We start from the raw sequence: 20,469 nt of genomic DNA on the forward strand, positions 1-20,469 counted from the left end.
TCCAAATTCAAAACCTCACTGAAGGCTGAAACATTGTGTATCCTTAAACAAAACAGGTAGACCAAATCTTGAATGTATCAAAAAATAAAAGTCAGCAAAAACTGCAGTGATGTTTACCCCTCTGCAGCAGAGAGAGACTGACAGGGGAGACTCTCCTCTCCTTGCGCACAGACAAAGACACACACTCCTGGTTCACATTATACACCAGGCTCGTTAACAGGAAACTCCTGGAATTTTCTTTGACTTCAAAGCAGTTTCTTGCTGAAAAATCTCTCTCTCTCTCTCTCTCTCTCTCTCTCTCTCTCTCTCTCTCTCTCTCTCTCTCTCTCTCACACACACACACACACAAACACACATATTCTCTGTGTTTCTCAGGCTGTCTCCTATCTGACTGTTGTCCATTATTAACAGAACTGTGTCTTTGATCAAGAAGACACGGCTGCAGAGACCTCCTTCACTGTGGCTGTTTTGAAGCTGTACCTGACCTCTGGCCTCCCTAGAGTGGAGCATGTGAAGAGACAAGAAGAGACAGACCAGTAAAACAATAATTTACTTGCCCCGTAACATCGGGTAAAGATTTATTATATCTGGCAATTCTGATTTTAACATTTGTCACTTTTTATCTGACACTGGCACAGAACTTTGTCACTGTTACCAATCACGAACTATTGCAAGCTGCATCACACATGGTGGAACAAAAACAAAGAGGTTAAAAAAAAGTGTTGCGATCCCCCTCTGAGCCCTCACTTTTATTACCTTATTCAGAAGTTCAGCCCAGTGCTATTTGTTCAGCAGGAGGTTAAAGTATTTAAGTGAGGGGGAATGACAGCAACCATATATTACCCTGCAGGCTAACAGACATTGCAGTCTAGAAAAGATAACACCAGTTCAAAGTTAGTGGTGAATTTGATGCAAAATGTGTGTCCACAGGTGTGACTTGCTGCCAGTAAGACAGGAAAAGGTGGTCATCTCTCAAATCTTGTAAACAAAACTTTTCACATCTTAACCACACTAAATCCAAGTGTAACACAAGATTTCTCTATGTCATTCTAAACAGCTAGCATTGCAAGAAACAGCACTACAAACTTAGCCTAATGTAACTATACATTTGATGATGTGCAATGTTATAAACAGCCTGATTCTGAGAGAAATCACTTTTGTTGAGTGAGATTAATTTTAATAACAATAGGAATGAACATACTTTCATATTTCAGTTTTGGTCTATGTGCTTATTGTTCCATGGAAGACAAAAATTGCATTTAAACTACATTTTGAATTATATAATTGAGTTGACTTGAATTAGATTTTATGAGCAAATTAACGACTTTAACATCTACAAAGCAGCTTGAAGCAAAATATAAGAGAAGCATTCATTGAGAATCAAATCACTAGGTCTGCTCTAATACAATTCATATGTGACTGCCATATGAACGATTCTATCTAGTCTATTGTTGAAGCTTTTCTTTATGTTGACCTAGATAAGATTCCACAGGTCTAGACTTCTATGACCTTTGATATACAAATCACATTGTCGGTTTTTCAGTCATAGTGTCTAAATAAGAACTTGGCCAATACGTGTATGGCATGACAGAAGGTGCCATAAGCATTTCTATGCGTTATATTATTGCATTATAAGTAGGAGAATATATTTTCTTGCAAACACTGTTTGATAATTAAACAAAATAAGAGACAGAAAAAAAGAGACCTCTGGCATTAAGTTACAAAACAGTACAACAGGTCGTGTTGGAAATGACTGAAAAAATGACTTTTAGGGGGAGGGGGTCACCCTCCTCCACCTGTTTCCTGACCCCAAAATGAAATGTGTTGTATACAGTCTGAACATCACTGAGGAAGAAGAAGAAATTGAAAATATAATATTGGAAAAAGAACATCAAAGATGCGCAAAGTGTAGCAATTAGAGTTGTCTTTAGGGTGAAATGCTAAAATGAGAAACAGGCATAGAAACAATGCATTCCATTCTTTGAGCCCGATAAGGAGAACCAGATGATTGTGAAAGAGAGAGTATATATATATGTATATATATATATACATACACAGTATACTGTCTACACTGTACTGCTGTAAGTGAATGGATGTGCTATTGCAGAGTGAATAGGTATGCTGAAGAGAGGATAAACAAAAACAGACAAAGAAGTTATTGCTCCTGTTTTATTGTATTTATGTCCACGTAAGTTATGTCTGCATGCCAGTTTTTCATTAAAAAGATTTACAGTGAAAAAGGAACGACATCTCATTTCTCAATAGCACTGAAATGCAGATGCCATTAGTCCTTCACATCCCATAAAGTTTATAACACATCAGCACTGGAGGAACAAGGCAGCTGTAAAATACATGTTATGAGAACTGAGAGGAGAATAGGCTTATCGTCAGTTACTTGGTATCATATTTCATTGGTACTTTGACTCCTGGAGGTTATCCAGCACCCAGAAGCATCCATCTCCCTAACAATTAAAACCCTAAGTTGTACTTTAATAATGATTTCTCAGTTATCATTTTCTCATTTTCAGGAGCAATGAAACTGAAAATAAATTAGTGACAGATTGTTATATAGTTAAAGGGCACTGCTTGTTAGAAACCTGTGTCTTATACTATATAAATAGGGTTGGAGATCAAATGGTGAACAGTTGAATTCATTCAAACATATTTCATTTCATTTTATTATTTCATTATTATAAAAGAATAGGACACGTTGGTATAACATTGGTTTACACCATGTAATCACAGAAAAGAAACATCACCATCACAAGACAATTGTGAGAGGCGGGTTTCCCCAGGGGGCCCCAGGTTTCCCCAGGGGCCCCCAGAGCAGTTTCAGGAGAGGCTCAGTGAATGGAAATGAAAAACATATCACATTAGTTATCAAAAGGAGATCACATGGAGCAGCCTATACGTGTGATTTGGTTTACCTTTTCTCAAGCATTATCTGAATGAGAGGAGGCCCACAGTTTTTGAATTCCCCCTGTAAAGTACACTTTAAAATTGTGGACCATTTTGGTGAACAAAGTACCTAAAAATAGATTTCACATATTATACCTGTAATAATTCATATCAAAAGATATTCAAAATCAAGTGGTCAGCAAACAAGCTTTTGGTCACACCTGTTAAATATACATCTTTGACCTGAGACTTTGGAATAGTTTACTTCTTACTATCAGATTATCCTGTTCAACTGAGACTTTAATGGCACTAAATCAAACAGTACTCTTTCCCAGCCTTTACAACATGTGCTTTTTCATTAATCTACAGTAATAAAAATAGTATGTCTCTATATTTCCACACTTCCTCATCCATTGTTCCCTTTGACCCCTGTAAAGTAAAAGGGAGTGTACAACTCAAAGCTTTATAAAACAACAGCTGTTTGAAGTAACTATTTTCTATCAACATAAAACTTATTTTTATGTTTGCTTGTTGCTTTTAATGTGAAGCACTTTTAACCTTTGTTTTTAAAAATGCTATACATATATATAAATCTTCACTTACTTAAATCCTGAAAGTCCAGACAATGACCCACTGCATGCTGTTTGTGGATGTATCTAATGCTTTTATTCCTTTGAATGTCAAAACATTTAAATTGTTATTGTTATATAGTAAAATTGTTATTTTCAGAACAGCTGTAATAATTTAAGACAGCCAGAGTTCCAAGGGCCCTAAACTGGTTTGTTCTGATTGAATCAAAATGTTGTGGGGTTATGCATCACTAAAAGCACAAAACCAACTGACACGATGAGGGGCTTTAAGGTAAATACTACTTTTCTTATATTTTAATCCTGAGGCCTTGTATTGAAAACGGTTTATCAAAAACATACTCTTAAAATTAGTTTTCACATTCTTCGTATGTCTGTGTAAGGTTTCCCCCTACAGTTCAAAGACATGCAGGTTGGGTTCATTTGAGACATATTGCTTGAAGATGTAATTGTAAGTAAATTGTTTTGCGATACATATCAGCCCTGAGGTTGGCATCATCACCTCTCAATCAACAGGAACTGGTATGGGCTCCATGCAGTCATGTGTGATCCTTAAAATTATGAGCTGGTAGATAACAGAAAGATATAAAATAGTAAATAATCAAATTAGCACACTGAAAACCTGGATATTGCCCACTCTTTGACCCAGACCAACCTGCAGTAACAGTAACAGGCTAATCTGGCCATACCTGAAACATCTGTGTGTATATTATTCTGATGCACAATTTATTTGTAGATGAATAATAGATTGATTCATATAGTATCAGTCAAAAGACACTTGCTATTGTAGCCTATATATTTTAATATTTTGCATCTAGTGCATTTCTGAATATAAAATGGTGAAAGAGAGCCACATAGTGGGAATATAGAGAGTTACATCTTAAATATGATTCAGTAATGAGACGCCATTTCTGATATAATAAAAGACGTAGTCAATGTGGTCATGAATCATTTTTAATCAATATACGTGTAACTGCAATGTAGCTGTTTGTCTATTTACTCATCTAGGCCTACTAATGCATATGCTTATTTTCCAACGCTGTCTGTTAAAGCTTGTATCTGATAATTTGGTATGATAATGGGCTGTAAATATGATAAAGTTATTGTCAAACGATAACAGGTGTCGCTTTCAGGGAAATATACAGTAGTAGGCTAGTATATAGATAGCCTGCCCTACAGCATGTCTGCAGGCAGCCTCTACGTGTCTCCACAGTGACAGCACATCAAAAGTCATATGATGCATCTGATTAAGGATCCAATCATAGTCCTACCTCCCGTGTGACATATCTTCCGGGTCGACGGAAAGTTCGCCTGTGCTGCACAAAGCCAGGACTGTCTGCAAAGGTCAGTCGCCTTTCAACCGCCTCTTACCTCTCTACTCTAATTTTTACTCCATGCTTTTGTTTCGCTTTGAGTGTGTGTGAGTGTGTAGGACGCTTTTTGATTCATACGTGGCCTTCATGCACGAAGCAGTGTATTTGTGGGTAGCTAGCACGCTAGTCAATGTTAGCTTCCCCCTCTCCTCCTCCTCCACCTCCTCTCCCAGCTTTCTCCCGAGGCTAGAGTGGAGACAACAAGAGAGAAGTGTAGTGGGATTATAATAATGATGATCTCTGACTCATAAAGGAACTGCTTCACAAAAAACAAGCAGGCCAACCTCTTTAAGACCGCATCTTGTTTGAATGACAGTATGTCATTGACTCAACTCGAAAATGAGGTTTTATTGGTAACTTATTGAGTCATAATTGTTCTGATTGAATCTGCCCGAGTCAGGAAGAAAAACAACAAGCTGATCGCGCTCAGCTGGCTCTTTAATGAGCTGCAGCGTTTGCAATATCTTATCTGAATCTGTGTCGATGGTGTTTTTGTTTTTTAATCGCAAAGTCTAACATGAAGTGACAGTTCATACAAGCCGTTATGAGATAAATCAGCAGTGAAACTAACCCTCTCTATCGCTGCTCTGCCTGCAACAGCTGTGTGTGGTTTTTATTTCACAGTGCTAAAACACAAGTTGATCCATTTAAAGTGTTTTGTCAGCAACCTAGACAACATTTATCAGGAAAAAGTGAAATATATTGTTATAATTTGTTTTGATTCATTGTTTTGGGAAACAATTTTCTGACAACTTATAGACCAAACAACTAATCGATTCATCGAGAAAGTAATCAATACTGAAAATAATCACCAAGAGCTTCTCAACTGTGCAGATGTGTTTCTTTCATCTTTTATATATCAGTGTACATAAGTAGAGGGGCGTTTCCACTATTTTCTATAAACAAATAATTAATTGATAAATTAAAAACATAATCAGACCTATGCTATACTTGTGCTTTGATGGAGTCACTTTGATTAGATTTATTGATATATTGATCCTTTGACTCCACTACATTAAGGTTGACCAAATCAGGTCATTTCTACCACATGACTAATCTGCATCTGTGGCCTAACTGGAACACAGATGATTTATATAGTTGAGGACCCTAACATCTGATGGTGTAATGTATCATTATTTTCTGCTCATTTGTGTTGTGGGGAATACCCTGTAGGGCTGCAACTAATGATAATTCAATTAATAAGATTATCATTTTTAATGTTTTAAGTCCTGTCTAGCCTTTGTAACATCAGATAATAGTGGAAAACTGCCAATCATTCATTCAAACAGTAAAATAAGTCAAAGGTTTTCAATTAACAATGATATAAAACAGAGAAAAGCAGCAAATCCTCACATTAGATAGCTGGAACAAGCAAATTGTGTACATTTTTACTTGATAAATGACATGATTGATGGATTTTGTATGATTTTTATTGATAATAAATGGACTAATTGAATAATAATGATCATTTCAGCTCTAATTTAAGCACTAGGGAGAAGAGGTGTTTATTGTTGCTGTTCTATTTGGCTTTCGGCTCTTAAATTGATGTTTGCATTTCACCTTTTCAGTGCAAAGTTTGTATTGCCAGTCAATTCCAGTTTGAGCCCCACTCTGTCAGCCAGGCTATCCCAGTCTATCCCTGTTCCATTATCTCCCCTTAAAGTAAACATGCTGTCTCTCATGCTGTTTACTGCCTCAGAGTCAGTGAGTTAGCAGCAGTTTAAAGACGTGGTCATCTATGATTTGTTTTAATAGAAAGGTGTTTAAATTATACACTTTCTTCTTTATAAAATTATATTTCTTTGCATGAAAATGGCAGAAAAAAATGAGTCTTTGTAGTGTGGGTCCAACAGCCAAAATACATGTGTGTATTTTGGTACAAATGCATGAAGGAAAGTGTCTGAATGACTGTGACCTATTGCATAAACATAGGTCGTATGTGTGTGCTTTTGCAGGGGAACAGGGTAGAGTGTATTTCTGTGGAACTTGAAGCCACAACTTGCATATCTTTTCAAATGGGCATCTGCTTGTGTGAAAGTAGTTGATCATGTTGAGTAGAGATAGTGACATTCACTAACTTTTACACACTTTCATCCTGTTGTTGTTCTTTACCCACAACCCCCCTCTCCACTCTTTCTCTCTGTGCCCTTTTTTTCAACTCTCTCTCATCTTTCTTCCACAGGAGGAGTGCCGTCTGTCCTGTTGAACTCCTCCTGGTGTGTGTGTCGGGTGCGTGTACACCATGGCGAGCCTCCTACGTGTCGTGGCGGCCAGCTGCTCGGCCCCTGTGTTCAGCGGGGTTTCCTGCATGAAGCTGCAGAACAGCCATGCTATCAAAACGCCCTGTATTCGCCTTTTCAGGACCCATCAAGCTCTCAGAAGATGTGCAAGCCCAGGTAAGACATTATACACATTCACAGGAATTTGGCAAGGGCAGAAGTTACAGAATAGTGCAAATAATATTATAATAATAATATTTAATATTCAGAAGCGGTTAAATGAACACAGCACAATTAAGATAATACATGCAACACAAGAACCTACAGACAGCTGATATTTTGAAAGGAACAAACCTTAAGTAGAATGCAACTACTACTAACTACTCTTTGACAAAAGGCTGGTAACAACATGGGTATTGTTTGTGCAATATACACTGAAAGCATAGGGGTTGAGACCGTGTCACAACCTGGAACATAAAATCTCCTCTGACCATTTCTGAACACATAAAATAGTTCCAAATATTTTGTATAGTGTGAGTAATTGGACAATTTATGTATTGACAGTGTTCATACATTGATGGACGAGCTTCAGGCTAATCAGATTAGTAGCAACAACTTAGTTTAAAAGGTAGGCTACTTGTGCACAGTTACCTATGACCTCTTTATCCGATGACATAGCACCTCCTTTTTTAGGTGATGTGACACACCAGCCACAGACCAAAGTGAGTAGAGTCACTACTCACTAAGGAAAGCATGTGGAACTGACTTGGAAAAATATTTCCACAGCTGAAACTCTTAGATAATATCTAGGTTTGTTAAAATCTAAAGAGGGCAGGATGACCCAGTTCTATGCCTGCAAATTATTATTCAGCCATGAGCATTTCTGATCTAGATACCAATGTTTCCATGCAAGAGTAGTGCTATGTATTTAATAATTATGTGACAAATACAGTACAGTATACAGTATATAATTCTTTTAGACTTCATAATACATCTATATTAGAGGTATTCATCTTGAAATGAACAGGATCACAAAAAGATGGTGTAAGTCATGATTTTCAGGTGGATTTTTCTCCAGCTTGAATTTAACAAACTTTTAACCTTGCTGGGAAGGTTTATAGATGCACATTGAACTACTGATAGCAACATGAAACACCACCTGTAGCTTCTGTGTACATTCTCATGTATGTGCTGATAGCACAGTAGGTGTCAATGTATTGTATGTGTATTGACAGAGGTTTGGTTTGTGGCACAATTTAGCATTTATATGGGAAGACAAGCATGGTATTTAGATCATTGTCCTTTGTTGGCCTGTTAAACTGTTGAATCATTATGAATTTGTCATTGTGACATAAATATACTACAAACTAGACTGCTACCCATTCATTAATTCATCATGTTTTTCTATGCATACTGATTCATTTTTAGGGACTACACATTGTAATTGTTATGAAGTTAATCCATATTTTTTTGGGGGGGAAATAAGGATAAAAGATAGCTGAAAGATAGCTTTTCCTTTATCTCTTGTCAGAAGTTTATTTATCTCAGTACCAAGGTCACATCAAGGATACTGCAGGCATTATTCTCCATTTTCCATGTCCTCAGTCTGTATCCAATAACCAGACAGAAGGTGTGTGTACTGTGAAAGCCAGTATCAGCTGGTTGCAGGTGCGTCATATCAGTGCGTGTGCTGGGTTCATGGTAGTGCCCATGTGTGTCTGTGTGTAGGTGGATGTTTAAAGGAGTGCAGGGGAGCTGGTTCACAGTGACAACAGTGACAGGTTGACATTCCTGCAGCTCAGCCAGCTCAAGTTGGCAGTGGCTATTCTTGACTATCTAGAGGGGAAAGTCAAGAATAGCCGCTGCCAGCTGGCAAACGCACACTGCATATAGATGTGCTTATGCTTGGACTTCTAGGCAGCCAATACATACATACAGTACAGACTGTGGCAGATGATCCCGTGTGACTGGTGAACTTTGGACAAGGTGGCACTGTGCTACAAAAAATCAGTTAATGTCAGGTCATACATCTTTTACATCCATGTTTTCTAGCTATCAGCCTCTTTTCTTCTCTTTTTTGGAGCATGTCTGCTACCAAAACCTTGAACAGTGGAATAGCATGAAACCTTCTGCAGGACCAGACAGTTAAAGCCTGTTTACGCCATGCCGATAATCATGAGCTCCTGGGGAGAGAGGTTGACATCTCTTTCTGGCCACCAGAAGTAGGCACAAGTTAGGAAGCCTCAGTAGGCCAGGGTTTTACTTGTGGTTTTACTTGAATGGAAACAAACCCTGAATGAAATCCCACAGAGAAACAGTTTACATATAGCACTTCAATTCCTACCACTGAAAACTTTGTTACCATGGAAACTTACGTTCACACATTTCTGTCTTTAAACACAATGTTGAGGTTTATCTCTAGGTTATCATTTTATCTCTACTGTGAGATTAAAGTACAGATTTGTAGAATATAAATACAAAATAATGCTGGAACAGTTGCAGCTGTTTTAGGATTTTAGTGGTGTTTGAACATAATTCAAACTGCAGTAATATGATAGTCATGGGATAGGCTGCTCAGTCCTCTCAGTGTAATCACTTCTTAGCCTTAAGCTAATTGCTACCTGAGGGCTAACTGTGTTGGTGATGCCTGAAAGTGGGCCTGTGGCAACTGCTTTGTTGCTCAGTTTCTTGGATTAAAGACATCTAAACATCACACTGACAGCTTGCAACCAGTTGTTTTTTTGGTGTTTTTGTGTTGTGGAACTTTTTTTAAAACAAAAGAAACTAGAGGGCAGGTCATTGCAGCAGGTTGGGAGGAAGGGCAGCTTGTCCTCTTGTGTTTATGTATAGACGAGGAGACAGTGGGAAATGCTGCAGTGGAATTTTCCATAGGAGAAAACGGAGCATGTGACCTGCTTGTTTCTGGCACACTAGACCTGAATAAGAGTACTAAAAAAGACACAGACATGTCTTTATTTTTGGCTGGATTGTTGTCTTTAGTCTCATGACATTTTTGCTACTTAATTGTTGTTTTATGACAACAGTTTAGGCAGTGAATTAAAGTATTTCCTTTTTGGCTGCTATGTGCTTCTGTAATAATTCAAAGTATTCATGTATTCTGATGAGTTTTGATCATTTTCTTTCTTTTCATCTGGTGCCACAAGCAGGTAGAAATGTTTGCTTCAGAGTGAAATGTCTCTACAGTTATTGTCTAGATAACCTTGAAATTCAGTACATACATTCATTCAACGAGAGGAGGAATTGTAATTACTGTGGTGACCACTTACATTCACATATAGCACCCCCTACAGGCCAAAATGTTACTTTCTCTAATACTTTGATTTATCCTCAGCTTTTTGTGTTTAATGCTAATTTGCAAATGTCACAATGCTAACATGGTAAAGTTAACTTGCTTAATATCATGTTAACATTGTCAGTGTGAGCGTGTTAGTGTGATGTTAGTATTCCTCTCAGGCTTTGCCTAGGAACAGCTTTACAGAGCCACTAGCTGCTGTGTTGTTACAAGACACTGACCTTGTCTGTCAAAGGCCACATACAGTATTTATGGTCAACACAGTTTTGCTCACACTCACGGTCATGAGCTCCAACTTGTGAAAAAGAGAAAAGCTGTTCATTCATACATTAGTTTGCAATGATCCATTCAGCAAAATAGCTTTTGAAGTATTTTGCGTGTTGTGTATCTTTCTGTTGGTTTGGACCAGAGCAAGGTACATACACATGCATATAAACCTGTATACACACTGCATATTCTTTCCCTAATTACTGTGATGTTTGTTGTTTTATGTGAAAATATGATCTGAAACATGATCAAATATTTTGTGAAAACTTTGGAACAATCAGACTGTGTCAACAATCCTTTGGCTTTATAATCTGTTGGTATGAACACTCAATGCCATAAAATAGGTTAAGCAAGCCCACAAGCATCTACCCATTTGTCTGCTGTGAAATCAGTGAATTTATACTTCACACGCTCCTCTGTTGTTTCTCTTTGCCTCTCCAGGAATTCCATACAAACAGCTCACAGTGGGTGTCCCGAAAGAAATTTTCCAGAATGAAAAGCGTGTGGCGCTGTCTCCCGCTGGCGTACAGGCACTCATCAAACAGGGCTTCAACGTCGTCGTGGAGTCTGGAGCCGGAGAGGCTTCCAAGTTCCCAGATGAACAGTATGTCCAAGCCGGAGCAACAATTAAAGACATCAAAGATGTCTTGACATCTGATGTGTTGGTTAAGGTAAGCCTTAAGTGAGAAGTCAATGATTGAATAGCTCAGTAAGGCCAGACAGAGGAATGAGAAGGTAAATGAGGTTGTTGGATGAATCAGACTAACTTGTTAGCAGTTGAATACGTCTGAAATATCTTCTTACCTGAAGGGTCTGATTAAGGTATAAGAAGAGTTAATGAGGGGAAAAAGGAAGGAAGGAACTCTGTGGGCCGGTGAGTCTTTTAAGGTGGTAGCAGCTTTGGCACCTTTGGCATTTAGGTGCAGGGGGAAGAGGGAGAATGACAGAGCCCACTTCTCCCAGGCCAAAACGGCAATTAACTGTCAAGTATGTCTTTGTAGAGAAGCAGAGGGAAGGAGAGCAAAGGCAAATGAAAATTAATGTGACGATTACATATATTTCCATTATTATCAAGGAAAGGGTGGATCTAAAGAGAGGATGAGAATCCAAAGTAAACATTTAAGATGCCACTGGAGTCTCTTGATGTGTTTATATGCCAAGGTGGGGAAAGAAGGAGGGAGACTGAGTTGACAGGCACAAGGTGAGAGATGTGGAAACAAAATTAAAGGGTGTGAGACGGAACAGAGAGCATTTTGGCTGGAATGTATTTTTTTTTAAATGTAATTTGACAGCCCAGAGAAAAATGAGACATAAAGTGAGGAAACAATTATCCTATTCTTGTACAGTAGCTTTTACAGACATCCTGGAATGAGACACACTGAACCAGGCAGATATATGACAGGAGGGTTGAGAAGAGATGAAGAGCACACACATTACATCCATTCAAAGATGTCAAAGGTGTTGATGTTGGATTGTATTTTCATTGTAGAGAGGAGGGTGACACTATAAGTTAAACCTTTAGCTACTTTACAGCTCAAGCACTTTCAAGGATATTATAATGTTTTGCAGATATATTTACACATAATCTGACTTTTTGACCTAAATTAGATGTATTTTCACACACTCTGTCACTCAAACTCGCACTCTGAAGTTGAAGAGATTTGAATATGTTGGTTTCATTCTCATGTCCCCCTGTGTCCTCTCACTCGGTTTCCAGGTCCGTGCTCCCATTTTCAACCCTGCTTTGGGCATTCATGAGGTGGAGTTGATGAAGGATGCAGCCACTTTAGTCAGCTTCATCTACCCGGCTCAGAACCCTGAGCTGATGGATATGCTGTCCCAGAAGAAAACCACTGTCGTTGCTATGGACCAGGTTCCCAGAGTCACTATCGCCCAGGGATATGATGCCCTGAGCTCTATGGCAAACATTGCAGGGTATGTACGTGGCGCCTTCAATGGTGGAAGTTAACATTTTGTCTTTCTACAAATTACTTTTGTTTTATGCCCTCTTGTTCTCACAACTTAAACCAGTTAACTTTGAAGTACTGTATATATAGTACTCAACTTCCCTTTTCCCTATTTTTATGTGTTTAAAACAATGTCTATATTTAATGGGCAGGTAGTTAATTTGACATTGACAGTGTAAAGACATCTTATATTTAGGTATTTTGCTAATGCCCAGAAAAACAGAGAGAACACACCTACGTCTGCATATGTGTGTAAAATAGTCACAAATTCGACATCTATTCCAATATTTTCCAATATATTAATTGGACGCGTTGTAACAGTTTGGTCCATGTTTCTTGTTAAAGTAGAAGACGACCGATACTGGGATTTCCACAGTGCTGGTCATTTATTTCTAATGGTCACATAAACCTAAACCTAAACAAGCACAGTTGAATGGCTACTGGTTTATCATACATTAACAGAGGCCATAACGTTACTCTTTAGTTGAAAGGCAAAAAGAACAACAGGAGCTCAATAATTCACAGCATATGCATCATTCAGTTAACACAAAGAATACTATGTGCTGTCATGCTTCTCTCGTAGCTAGTATGTCTTTAAATTACATTTCACAATTTCGAATGTTAAACAGAAAAGTACAGTTCTTACTTTATAATTACATATTAATTGATAATCAATTTCTCCATCGTTCCTGTGCTATTTTCCTGTCTGTTATTTCAGGTACAAGGCCGTTGTGCTAGCAGCTAACAGCTTTGGTCGTTTTTTCACTGGACAAATCACAGCAGCTGGGAAAGTGCCACCTGCAAAGGTGTGTAGTATGAGTGTGTTATCCTGTAGTTGGCATTTGTTTTATTTTACTATCATATGAATTTCCCTATGCTAATTAGACTTTTAAAACGCTAAAGCACTTTTTTGACCATGCTAAACTGCTTCATGTCTTTGTGAATAGGTGCTGATTATTGGTGGAGGTGTGGCTGGGCTGGCAGCAGCTGGTAGTGCCAGGGCCATGGGAGCTATTGTCAGAGGTTTTGATACCAGGTTTGTATCTTATATCAGATGTGTGAATTCTAAAGGAAAGAATACTGGCTCGGAGCGCATTGGGTAATTGAGTGGTTAAATCGCATGCCACACAAAGGCAGCATCCCTGGTTCGAATCCAGCCATTGATCTATGCTGCAGGTCATTTCCCTCTCTCTGTCCCTGTTTCCTGTCGGCCTGTCTGCCACCTACTGTACCTACAAATAAAGGCAAAAAATTAAAAAAATAAATCTAAAAAAATGTAATGATGATACTGGCTTTATATATTCTGTCTTTCTATTTGGATAGAAAGACAGAATATTATTACCAGAAAATATGGTCAGTTCTCGAGTTGCTCTCGTTTTTCGAGGTCTGGCGACTGCAGTGTCTGATTGTCTTACTGATCGGTTAAAGATCAGTAAATGAAGTCAAGTGGTTTGAGACAATGAATTGGTAATGTAGTAAAACCCACAATATTTTTCTAATTTCAAAATGGACCAGGCCAGTGAAAAGAAAAGATCAGAGTTTCACGCTGAGTATAGAAACATGTTTTGCATTACTAATCTGAGAATCTATCAGACATTTTCCTTCTACCCAAATGAGCAATCATCTCTGACACCCCCCCTCTTCCTCGCCTTCCAGAGCTGCAGCTTTGGAGCAGTTTAAATCTTTGGGCGCAGAGCCACTGGAGGTGGACATGAAGGAGTCAGGAGAGGGCCAAGGAGGCTACGCCAAGGAAATGTCAAAGGAGTTCATAGAAGAAGAGATGAAGCTGTTTGCCAAACAGTGTCAGGAGGTGGACATTGTTATCAGCACTGCTCTTATCCCAGGTATGTGCAGAAACACAGACTCATGCACAATGTGAACACCAACTGTAAATGTAAAAGGCGAAGGAGGCATTTCTTCAAACTCAAGGCTATGTAAACAGCTTTCCTCTGTTTGTGGAATATCTGGAACATCACAGAATTTGAGACATGTATTATGGGCTGGTAGTCAGAGAATTTCTAAATAAAAAAGGGCAAGTCACGGAATATTGAATTTAAAAAAAATACTTAACCAGAATGTACCAGAACATATTTTACAACCACTTCATATTTGTTCCATTATTTTTGTGGATTTCAAATGTTTTTCTGCATAATGTGGCCACGAATCCACAGTCAGCTCAGCTTTAGTGCATATCAGTCACTTCTTGGGTAACAATGTGTTTCTATTTTAACATTGTAGGTAGACGAGCACCCATCCTGATCACCAAGCCAATGATTGAGAGCATGAAAGATGGGTCAGTGGTGGTGGACCTGGCAGCTGAGGCTGGAGGAAATATTGAGACCACAGAACCCGGAGAGTTGTCAGTATACAAGGTCTGTGCACATACACTCACAATGCTAAAACAGTGTGGTATAAAACTTCCAGAGTTTTAGGGGGCACACTTTAGGAGATTTACATGTCACTGGTCTTCTCGTCACATTCAATTAAATATTACAAACTTTTTTTTTTCTTTTCTGTAGGGAGTGACCCATATTGGCTTCACAGACCTGCCCAGCCGTTTGCCCACACAGTCCAGCACTCTGTACTCCAACAACATCACTAAGTTGTTGCGGGCTATCAGCCCCGGCAAGGAAAACTTTTACCTGGATGTAAAGGAAGCGTTTGACTACGGAACCATGGACCATGTTGTTAGAGGATCTGTCGTCATGCAGGTACGAAGCCAGCAATAAAACAAACACACATGTATTTGCACAGCAGAGAACATTTCAGCTGAACAGGTAGCATTTAGGTATAGAGTAAAAATGCCCTGCAGGTCCCTTGCATAATCACTAGATGTCACCCTAAGGACAATCTTGTGTTCTTATTCTCTCTGTTTGCAGTGTCTTCAGTTGCCATTAGAGAAATGTCGTCTGCTAAATATACCTACACTTAATTTGATTATTAACAGTGATAAATAGATGTGTATTATAATAATAAAATCATTAAAATTAAAAAAAAAAACAAGCACACAGACTAAACTAGACATACCAAAGAGACCTTTGATAACTATAATATATAATATGTCATTAATTTTCATAAATAGTGTGACTGAGTATTATACTGAAAATAATTCATTGTTCAATAATTTAATGACATGAACATCATTTTAATGATCACTTTGATAAAGCTTGGGTTTATTTAATGAATGGATTTAATGAATGGTTATAGTCATGTTATCCAAAAACAAAAAAGTCTCAAATCAAGGGTTTATTGTCATGTCATCATAATTTAAACATACTGTGTCCATGTGTCACACAATTCATTGTCTGGAGCTCAGTACAGCTCTACATGAAGGTCTGTGTATGTATATGTATATATATATATGTGTATATATATATATATATATATATATATATATATATATATATATATATATATATATATTTATAATTTCAGTCAAAAAATCACAGATTTAAGATTACATCTTCAGATGCAAGCCCATGCCTTGTTTGTGCCTTTTAAGTATGTGTGCACATATTAAGATGACTTTTCACTTTTCGGCATAGAAAGGCTCTTTGTGCAGTGATTTAGAAACAGTGTTGTTTATTTTAATCTGTAAAATGTCAGGCTCTGAACAGGTTTTGGTTTCAGTTCTGAAATAACCACATTTTAATACCATTTAGGGATCATCATCAAATATGTGCTAAAGTAAAAAAAAACAAAAAAACACTGGCAGACATACTTTTTAAAATCTCTCAAATATATCATAATCAGCCTTAAAACCCCCTTGTCCGTCATAGATCATTATTCTATTTAGTGTAATTATCTGTTTTTGCTGTAATCAATCTCAGGAAATCTGTATTCATTTGTTTAACTGAACAAATAGATTGCAGATGTATTTTACCCATATCTGATCACAATAAAGGTTGCAAATCTTACAAATGATGCTGAAATGCAGATATTACTTACCCTACCTGCTGATCATTAGTTTACTTACTTTGATCTTGACAGCATGGTCTAATGTTACATAGATTTACGAGTGTAGCAAAGGTCACTGGAGGCCATCAGGGGGAAAAACAGCAAAGATCAAATCAGCTCTTAATAAATGTCATAACAATTACCCTTATTGCCACCACTTTTTGTGACCTTTCCTCTCTTCTCAATCACATGTAGATATCTTCAAGCAGAGCAAATAATATGCTGGCAGTTAGGATATATATATATATATATATATATATATATATATATATATATATATATTTCCAATGTTTCTCTTTTACATTGTACTATTCTCTATTTATTGTCATCTCCAGGATGGAAACAACCTGTTCCCCGCTCCTCAGCCTAACAACTTGCCTACCTCCGCTCCTCCTAAAACCAAGTCTGTCAAAGAACTGGCAGCAGAGAAGGCGTCACATGTCTCACCCTTCAATGCTACACTCACCACTGCTACCATGTACACTGGAGGTCAGTTGTCACAAATGTGTCCTGAAATTGAGATATTTTCTAGTTAATTAGAGAAGTCAAGAGTGTGCCATATTTGACAAAAGTGCTCATTCAAGTCTATTCTGTTAATTGTCCTCATCGGATCTTTAGGGAGGCTTAAGGTGAAGGATAATAATCAGCTCTTTAGGTCACTGCTGGAATGTGCACAGGAGGCGAGAAGTGACAGAGGCAGATTACAAGCCCGTACACACACACATAGACACCCTGTTAGTGTCAGGAAGTGTGCATTGTAAAAACAGTGTCATGCTGAGTGTTTGTTTGAAGTAGTGCTGTAGCGAGCGGTTCCCATGGTGCCACATAGCGCTCTGTGTAAGTGCGCCACATGCAGTTTATGTGAATCACACATTGTTGAGGTGCGCGAGAACACTTCCGTGCAGCTACTTTTATTGTAAATGTGCCCCTCCAGGAATTCCTTGACAGTGCTGATGTGCTTATTAGCTTGGCATGTAATGTATTTATTTAGATCATTTTATACCAGTTGTCATGGGAATAGACAATCTTTTTTGCTATAACTGTTAGACAACAGTCTTGCGAATATAACCAGACAAATGGCTGTCTGATTTATAACGATGCAGGTCTGTTGAAGTAACAGAAAATAAGGACATCATGGATGGTCATGGTTTATTAGGGAAATCAAATCTGCTACACTGCAACTTATATTATGTCTGACTTTTATCCAGTCTTTGTGAAATATTGGATAGTTTTCAGGCCTCTAAAATGGTTCAAATGAAACAATGTGAGAGGGTGAAATCTCTCTCCATGCTCATAACTCATGAACATATTCAACCTTGGACAAGGAGGTGCAAGACCACTTCCAGTCTTTGTATCATGGGGTTATATATAAGCCAAAGGGGGTTGGGAACTATTTCACTATACAGTGTCTGGTGGCAAATACACTGTATACAAAATGTTAATCATATCAATTAGATATACCGTAGAAACAATTTTGTATTTGCCACAGTCTCTCTTTTTTCTTTTTCCTTTTAACATTGTCTCTCTTTGTGCCAGGTTTCACCACTCTGTTGGGTCTGGGTCTGTCAGCTCCTAATGCCGCCTTCACCCAGATGGTCACCACCTTTGGCCTGGCAGGCATTGTGGGATACCACACTGTGTGGGGCGTCACTCCTGCTCTGCACTCTCCACTCATGTCTGTCACCAACGCCATCTCAGGTTAGTGTTTGTGGTGTTGTGTCTTCCATTTAGTGAAATCATTTTACATTTTTTTTTTTTTTTTTATACGAATGCACATAAATGATTGGGAGACCTGCTGTAAGTAAAAGAGGAGTGGGCAAAATATCAGGAACACCTTTCAATTTAATGCAATCCATTACACTGTTACCACTTATACAACCTCAGGGTAGTTATGATCTAAAATCTACATTTAGATAAATGGCCATATTTATTTTCATAACAATAAATATAATGGTAAGTAACTTTTAATACATCAGCACTTGAAATGACATATATAAAAAGACCTAGCACGAAGATCAGGTTTGTCACATGACCTTTCAGCAGTCCAAAGAAAAAAAATAGTGTCCTTATTGTTGGCTGCCACTTAACACAAGGGGGTTAAGAGGTTAGAGAGGTACCATAAGTGCGTGTGTGTTCTCACGACCTTGATCACTCTTGAGAGTCACACTCTGGTAGGAAGTAACACATCGTCGGTGATCTTTGGGGGCCAGGGTGGTCTTTTGCTCATTTAGTCGTGCACACAGCCAGACATCTGAGCTCAGTTGTGGAGCCCAGGTGGGAACAAAGGTGGACAGTTTTAAAACTTTATTAGTGACAGCTATACCCCCTCCTTTTTTCTTTTTTTTTTTACATTCCCCTCTTCACATGTCTTACTTATTCCACTGGGTTTCTACCTTATTTTCTTTTTTTTTTAAAATTCATGACCTTCAAGTTTGTCATGTTAATAAAATGTTAAATAAATCCATCATTAAATTAACATTTTTTATACTCTAAAAGGCACATGTTCCCACAAATTAAATAGTTACATTAATACCACATATGAACCACATTAAAGTTCATTTGCAGGTTTTCCTTGTCATCTCCCCCTCTTTCTGCCCTCCATCCCTCTTTCCTCCCAGTCCAGGTATTTTTCCCTTTTATATTTGGCATGGCTCTATTACTTTCTTTTTTCTTTTTTTTGTCACTGACTGACTGCGGTTATGGAAACAGTGAGAACAGCAGAATTACATTGTTGTTATGCCAGGCGTCATAAAGACACACACAATCAGTCACAGACATTAGGGAATCTTCTTGGAATTTCGGGTTTGAAAGTTATATTCTTCATGGGGAGATTCGTTTTACAACCAGTAGTGAATGTGACCATTGGGTCATCTTAAATTCTTCTGACACTACTTCCATATCCAGTGGCTCATTGAGGCATATCTTAATATCCGGTGTCTGATAGAAAACCCTTTAATCTACTTGAGAGCACTGAATCACAGTCACACTGCACCTAAAGGCCCACCCAGTCTGTGTGCGTGCATATATGTGTGTGTGTGTGTGTGTGTGTGTGTGTGTGTGTGTGTGTGTGTGTGTATGTATGTATGTATGTGTGTATATGTGTATGTATCTTTGATACTATAACTTGGTTTAAAATGTCCACTTATCAGTATTAAGTGAGGTTGGGCACAATAAGGTCTCTGTATTAGGAGTGTGATGGTTCCTAGTATAATAAAGTAAAACCAGATTTTTACTGGATGGGGATATATAAAATATTAAGTATGTATCAGTCATAATTTAATGCTTTCCTCGTTTAAACCCAGTATTCTTTATGAGTCTATTTTATGTCTCTTACATTTCAAGGAAATGAACAGTTGATTATTGTTAGGGGGTTTTCTTCAGGAGGTTGGAGGAGAACAAAGTAGGATGAAGCTCAATTCTTAGTTCAAGCAGTTTAATGAACACACATAGTGCAGTGCTCATAAACAGCATTTCCAAAGAGTCCACAGCAGTTCTCCACATATATACTATGTGTGTCACTGCACATGCATTATTGTCTATTCAGTGATTTTTATATGTTTGGCAACAGTTCATTATTAGAACCCCAAAAGACCTTCATCTTAGTTTTAATAGTTCCTGCAGATTTGACTCATCATATTCTAATGGTCTTTAATTCAGGACTTTTTACTATTAACACACAATATGATTATGTGATGTTTAATATGATTAATATGACATAAAAGTTAAATTCATAATGACATTGTTCATAATGAAAATACGTTTTATCAATTATTATCCACAATTAATGATGTCGTCTTACATACTTGTTACAGTGAAGTTGCACATTTCCTGCTGCAGTCGTCTATTTTGTTACAGTGGAAAATGTAACCTAGCTCGTGTGTAGCGTAA

The 20,469-nt window shown here is 37.9% G+C and overlaps 1 protein-coding gene across 1 annotated transcript in view; it reads left to right on the plus strand.

Annotated features, from left to right (window-relative positions):
• Window positions 1–4,763: 4,763 nt before the first annotated feature.
• The window catches only part of nnt (nicotinamide nucleotide transhydrogenase), a 34,346-nt gene continuing 18,640 nt past the window's right edge, over window positions 4,764–20,469 (plus strand). Inside the window, exons 1-11 of the mRNA XM_053340451.1 lie at window positions 4,764–4,829; window positions 7,041–7,254; window positions 11,099–11,328; window positions 12,375–12,592; window positions 13,343–13,430; window positions 13,572–13,660; window positions 14,281–14,468; window positions 14,863–14,996; window positions 15,144–15,335; window positions 16,917–17,070; window positions 18,118–18,279. Of these exons, the coding sequence (XP_053196426.1) occupies window positions 7,101–7,254; window positions 11,099–11,328; window positions 12,375–12,592; window positions 13,343–13,430; window positions 13,572–13,660; window positions 14,281–14,468; window positions 14,863–14,996; window positions 15,144–15,335; window positions 16,917–17,070; window positions 18,118–18,279 (1,609 nt within the window). The 5' untranslated portion in view covers window positions 4,764–4,829; window positions 7,041–7,100. The remainder of the gene's footprint in view (window positions 4,830–7,040; window positions 7,255–11,098; window positions 11,329–12,374; window positions 12,593–13,342; window positions 13,431–13,571; window positions 13,661–14,280; window positions 14,469–14,862; window positions 14,997–15,143; window positions 15,336–16,916; window positions 17,071–18,117; window positions 18,280–20,469) is intronic.

Source organism: Scomber japonicus, chromosome 19 (genome assembly GCF_027409825.1).
Source record: "Scomber japonicus isolate fScoJap1 chromosome 19, fScoJap1.pri, whole genome shotgun sequence".
NCBI lineage: Eukaryota > Metazoa > Chordata > Actinopteri > Scombriformes > Scombridae > Scomber > Scomber japonicus.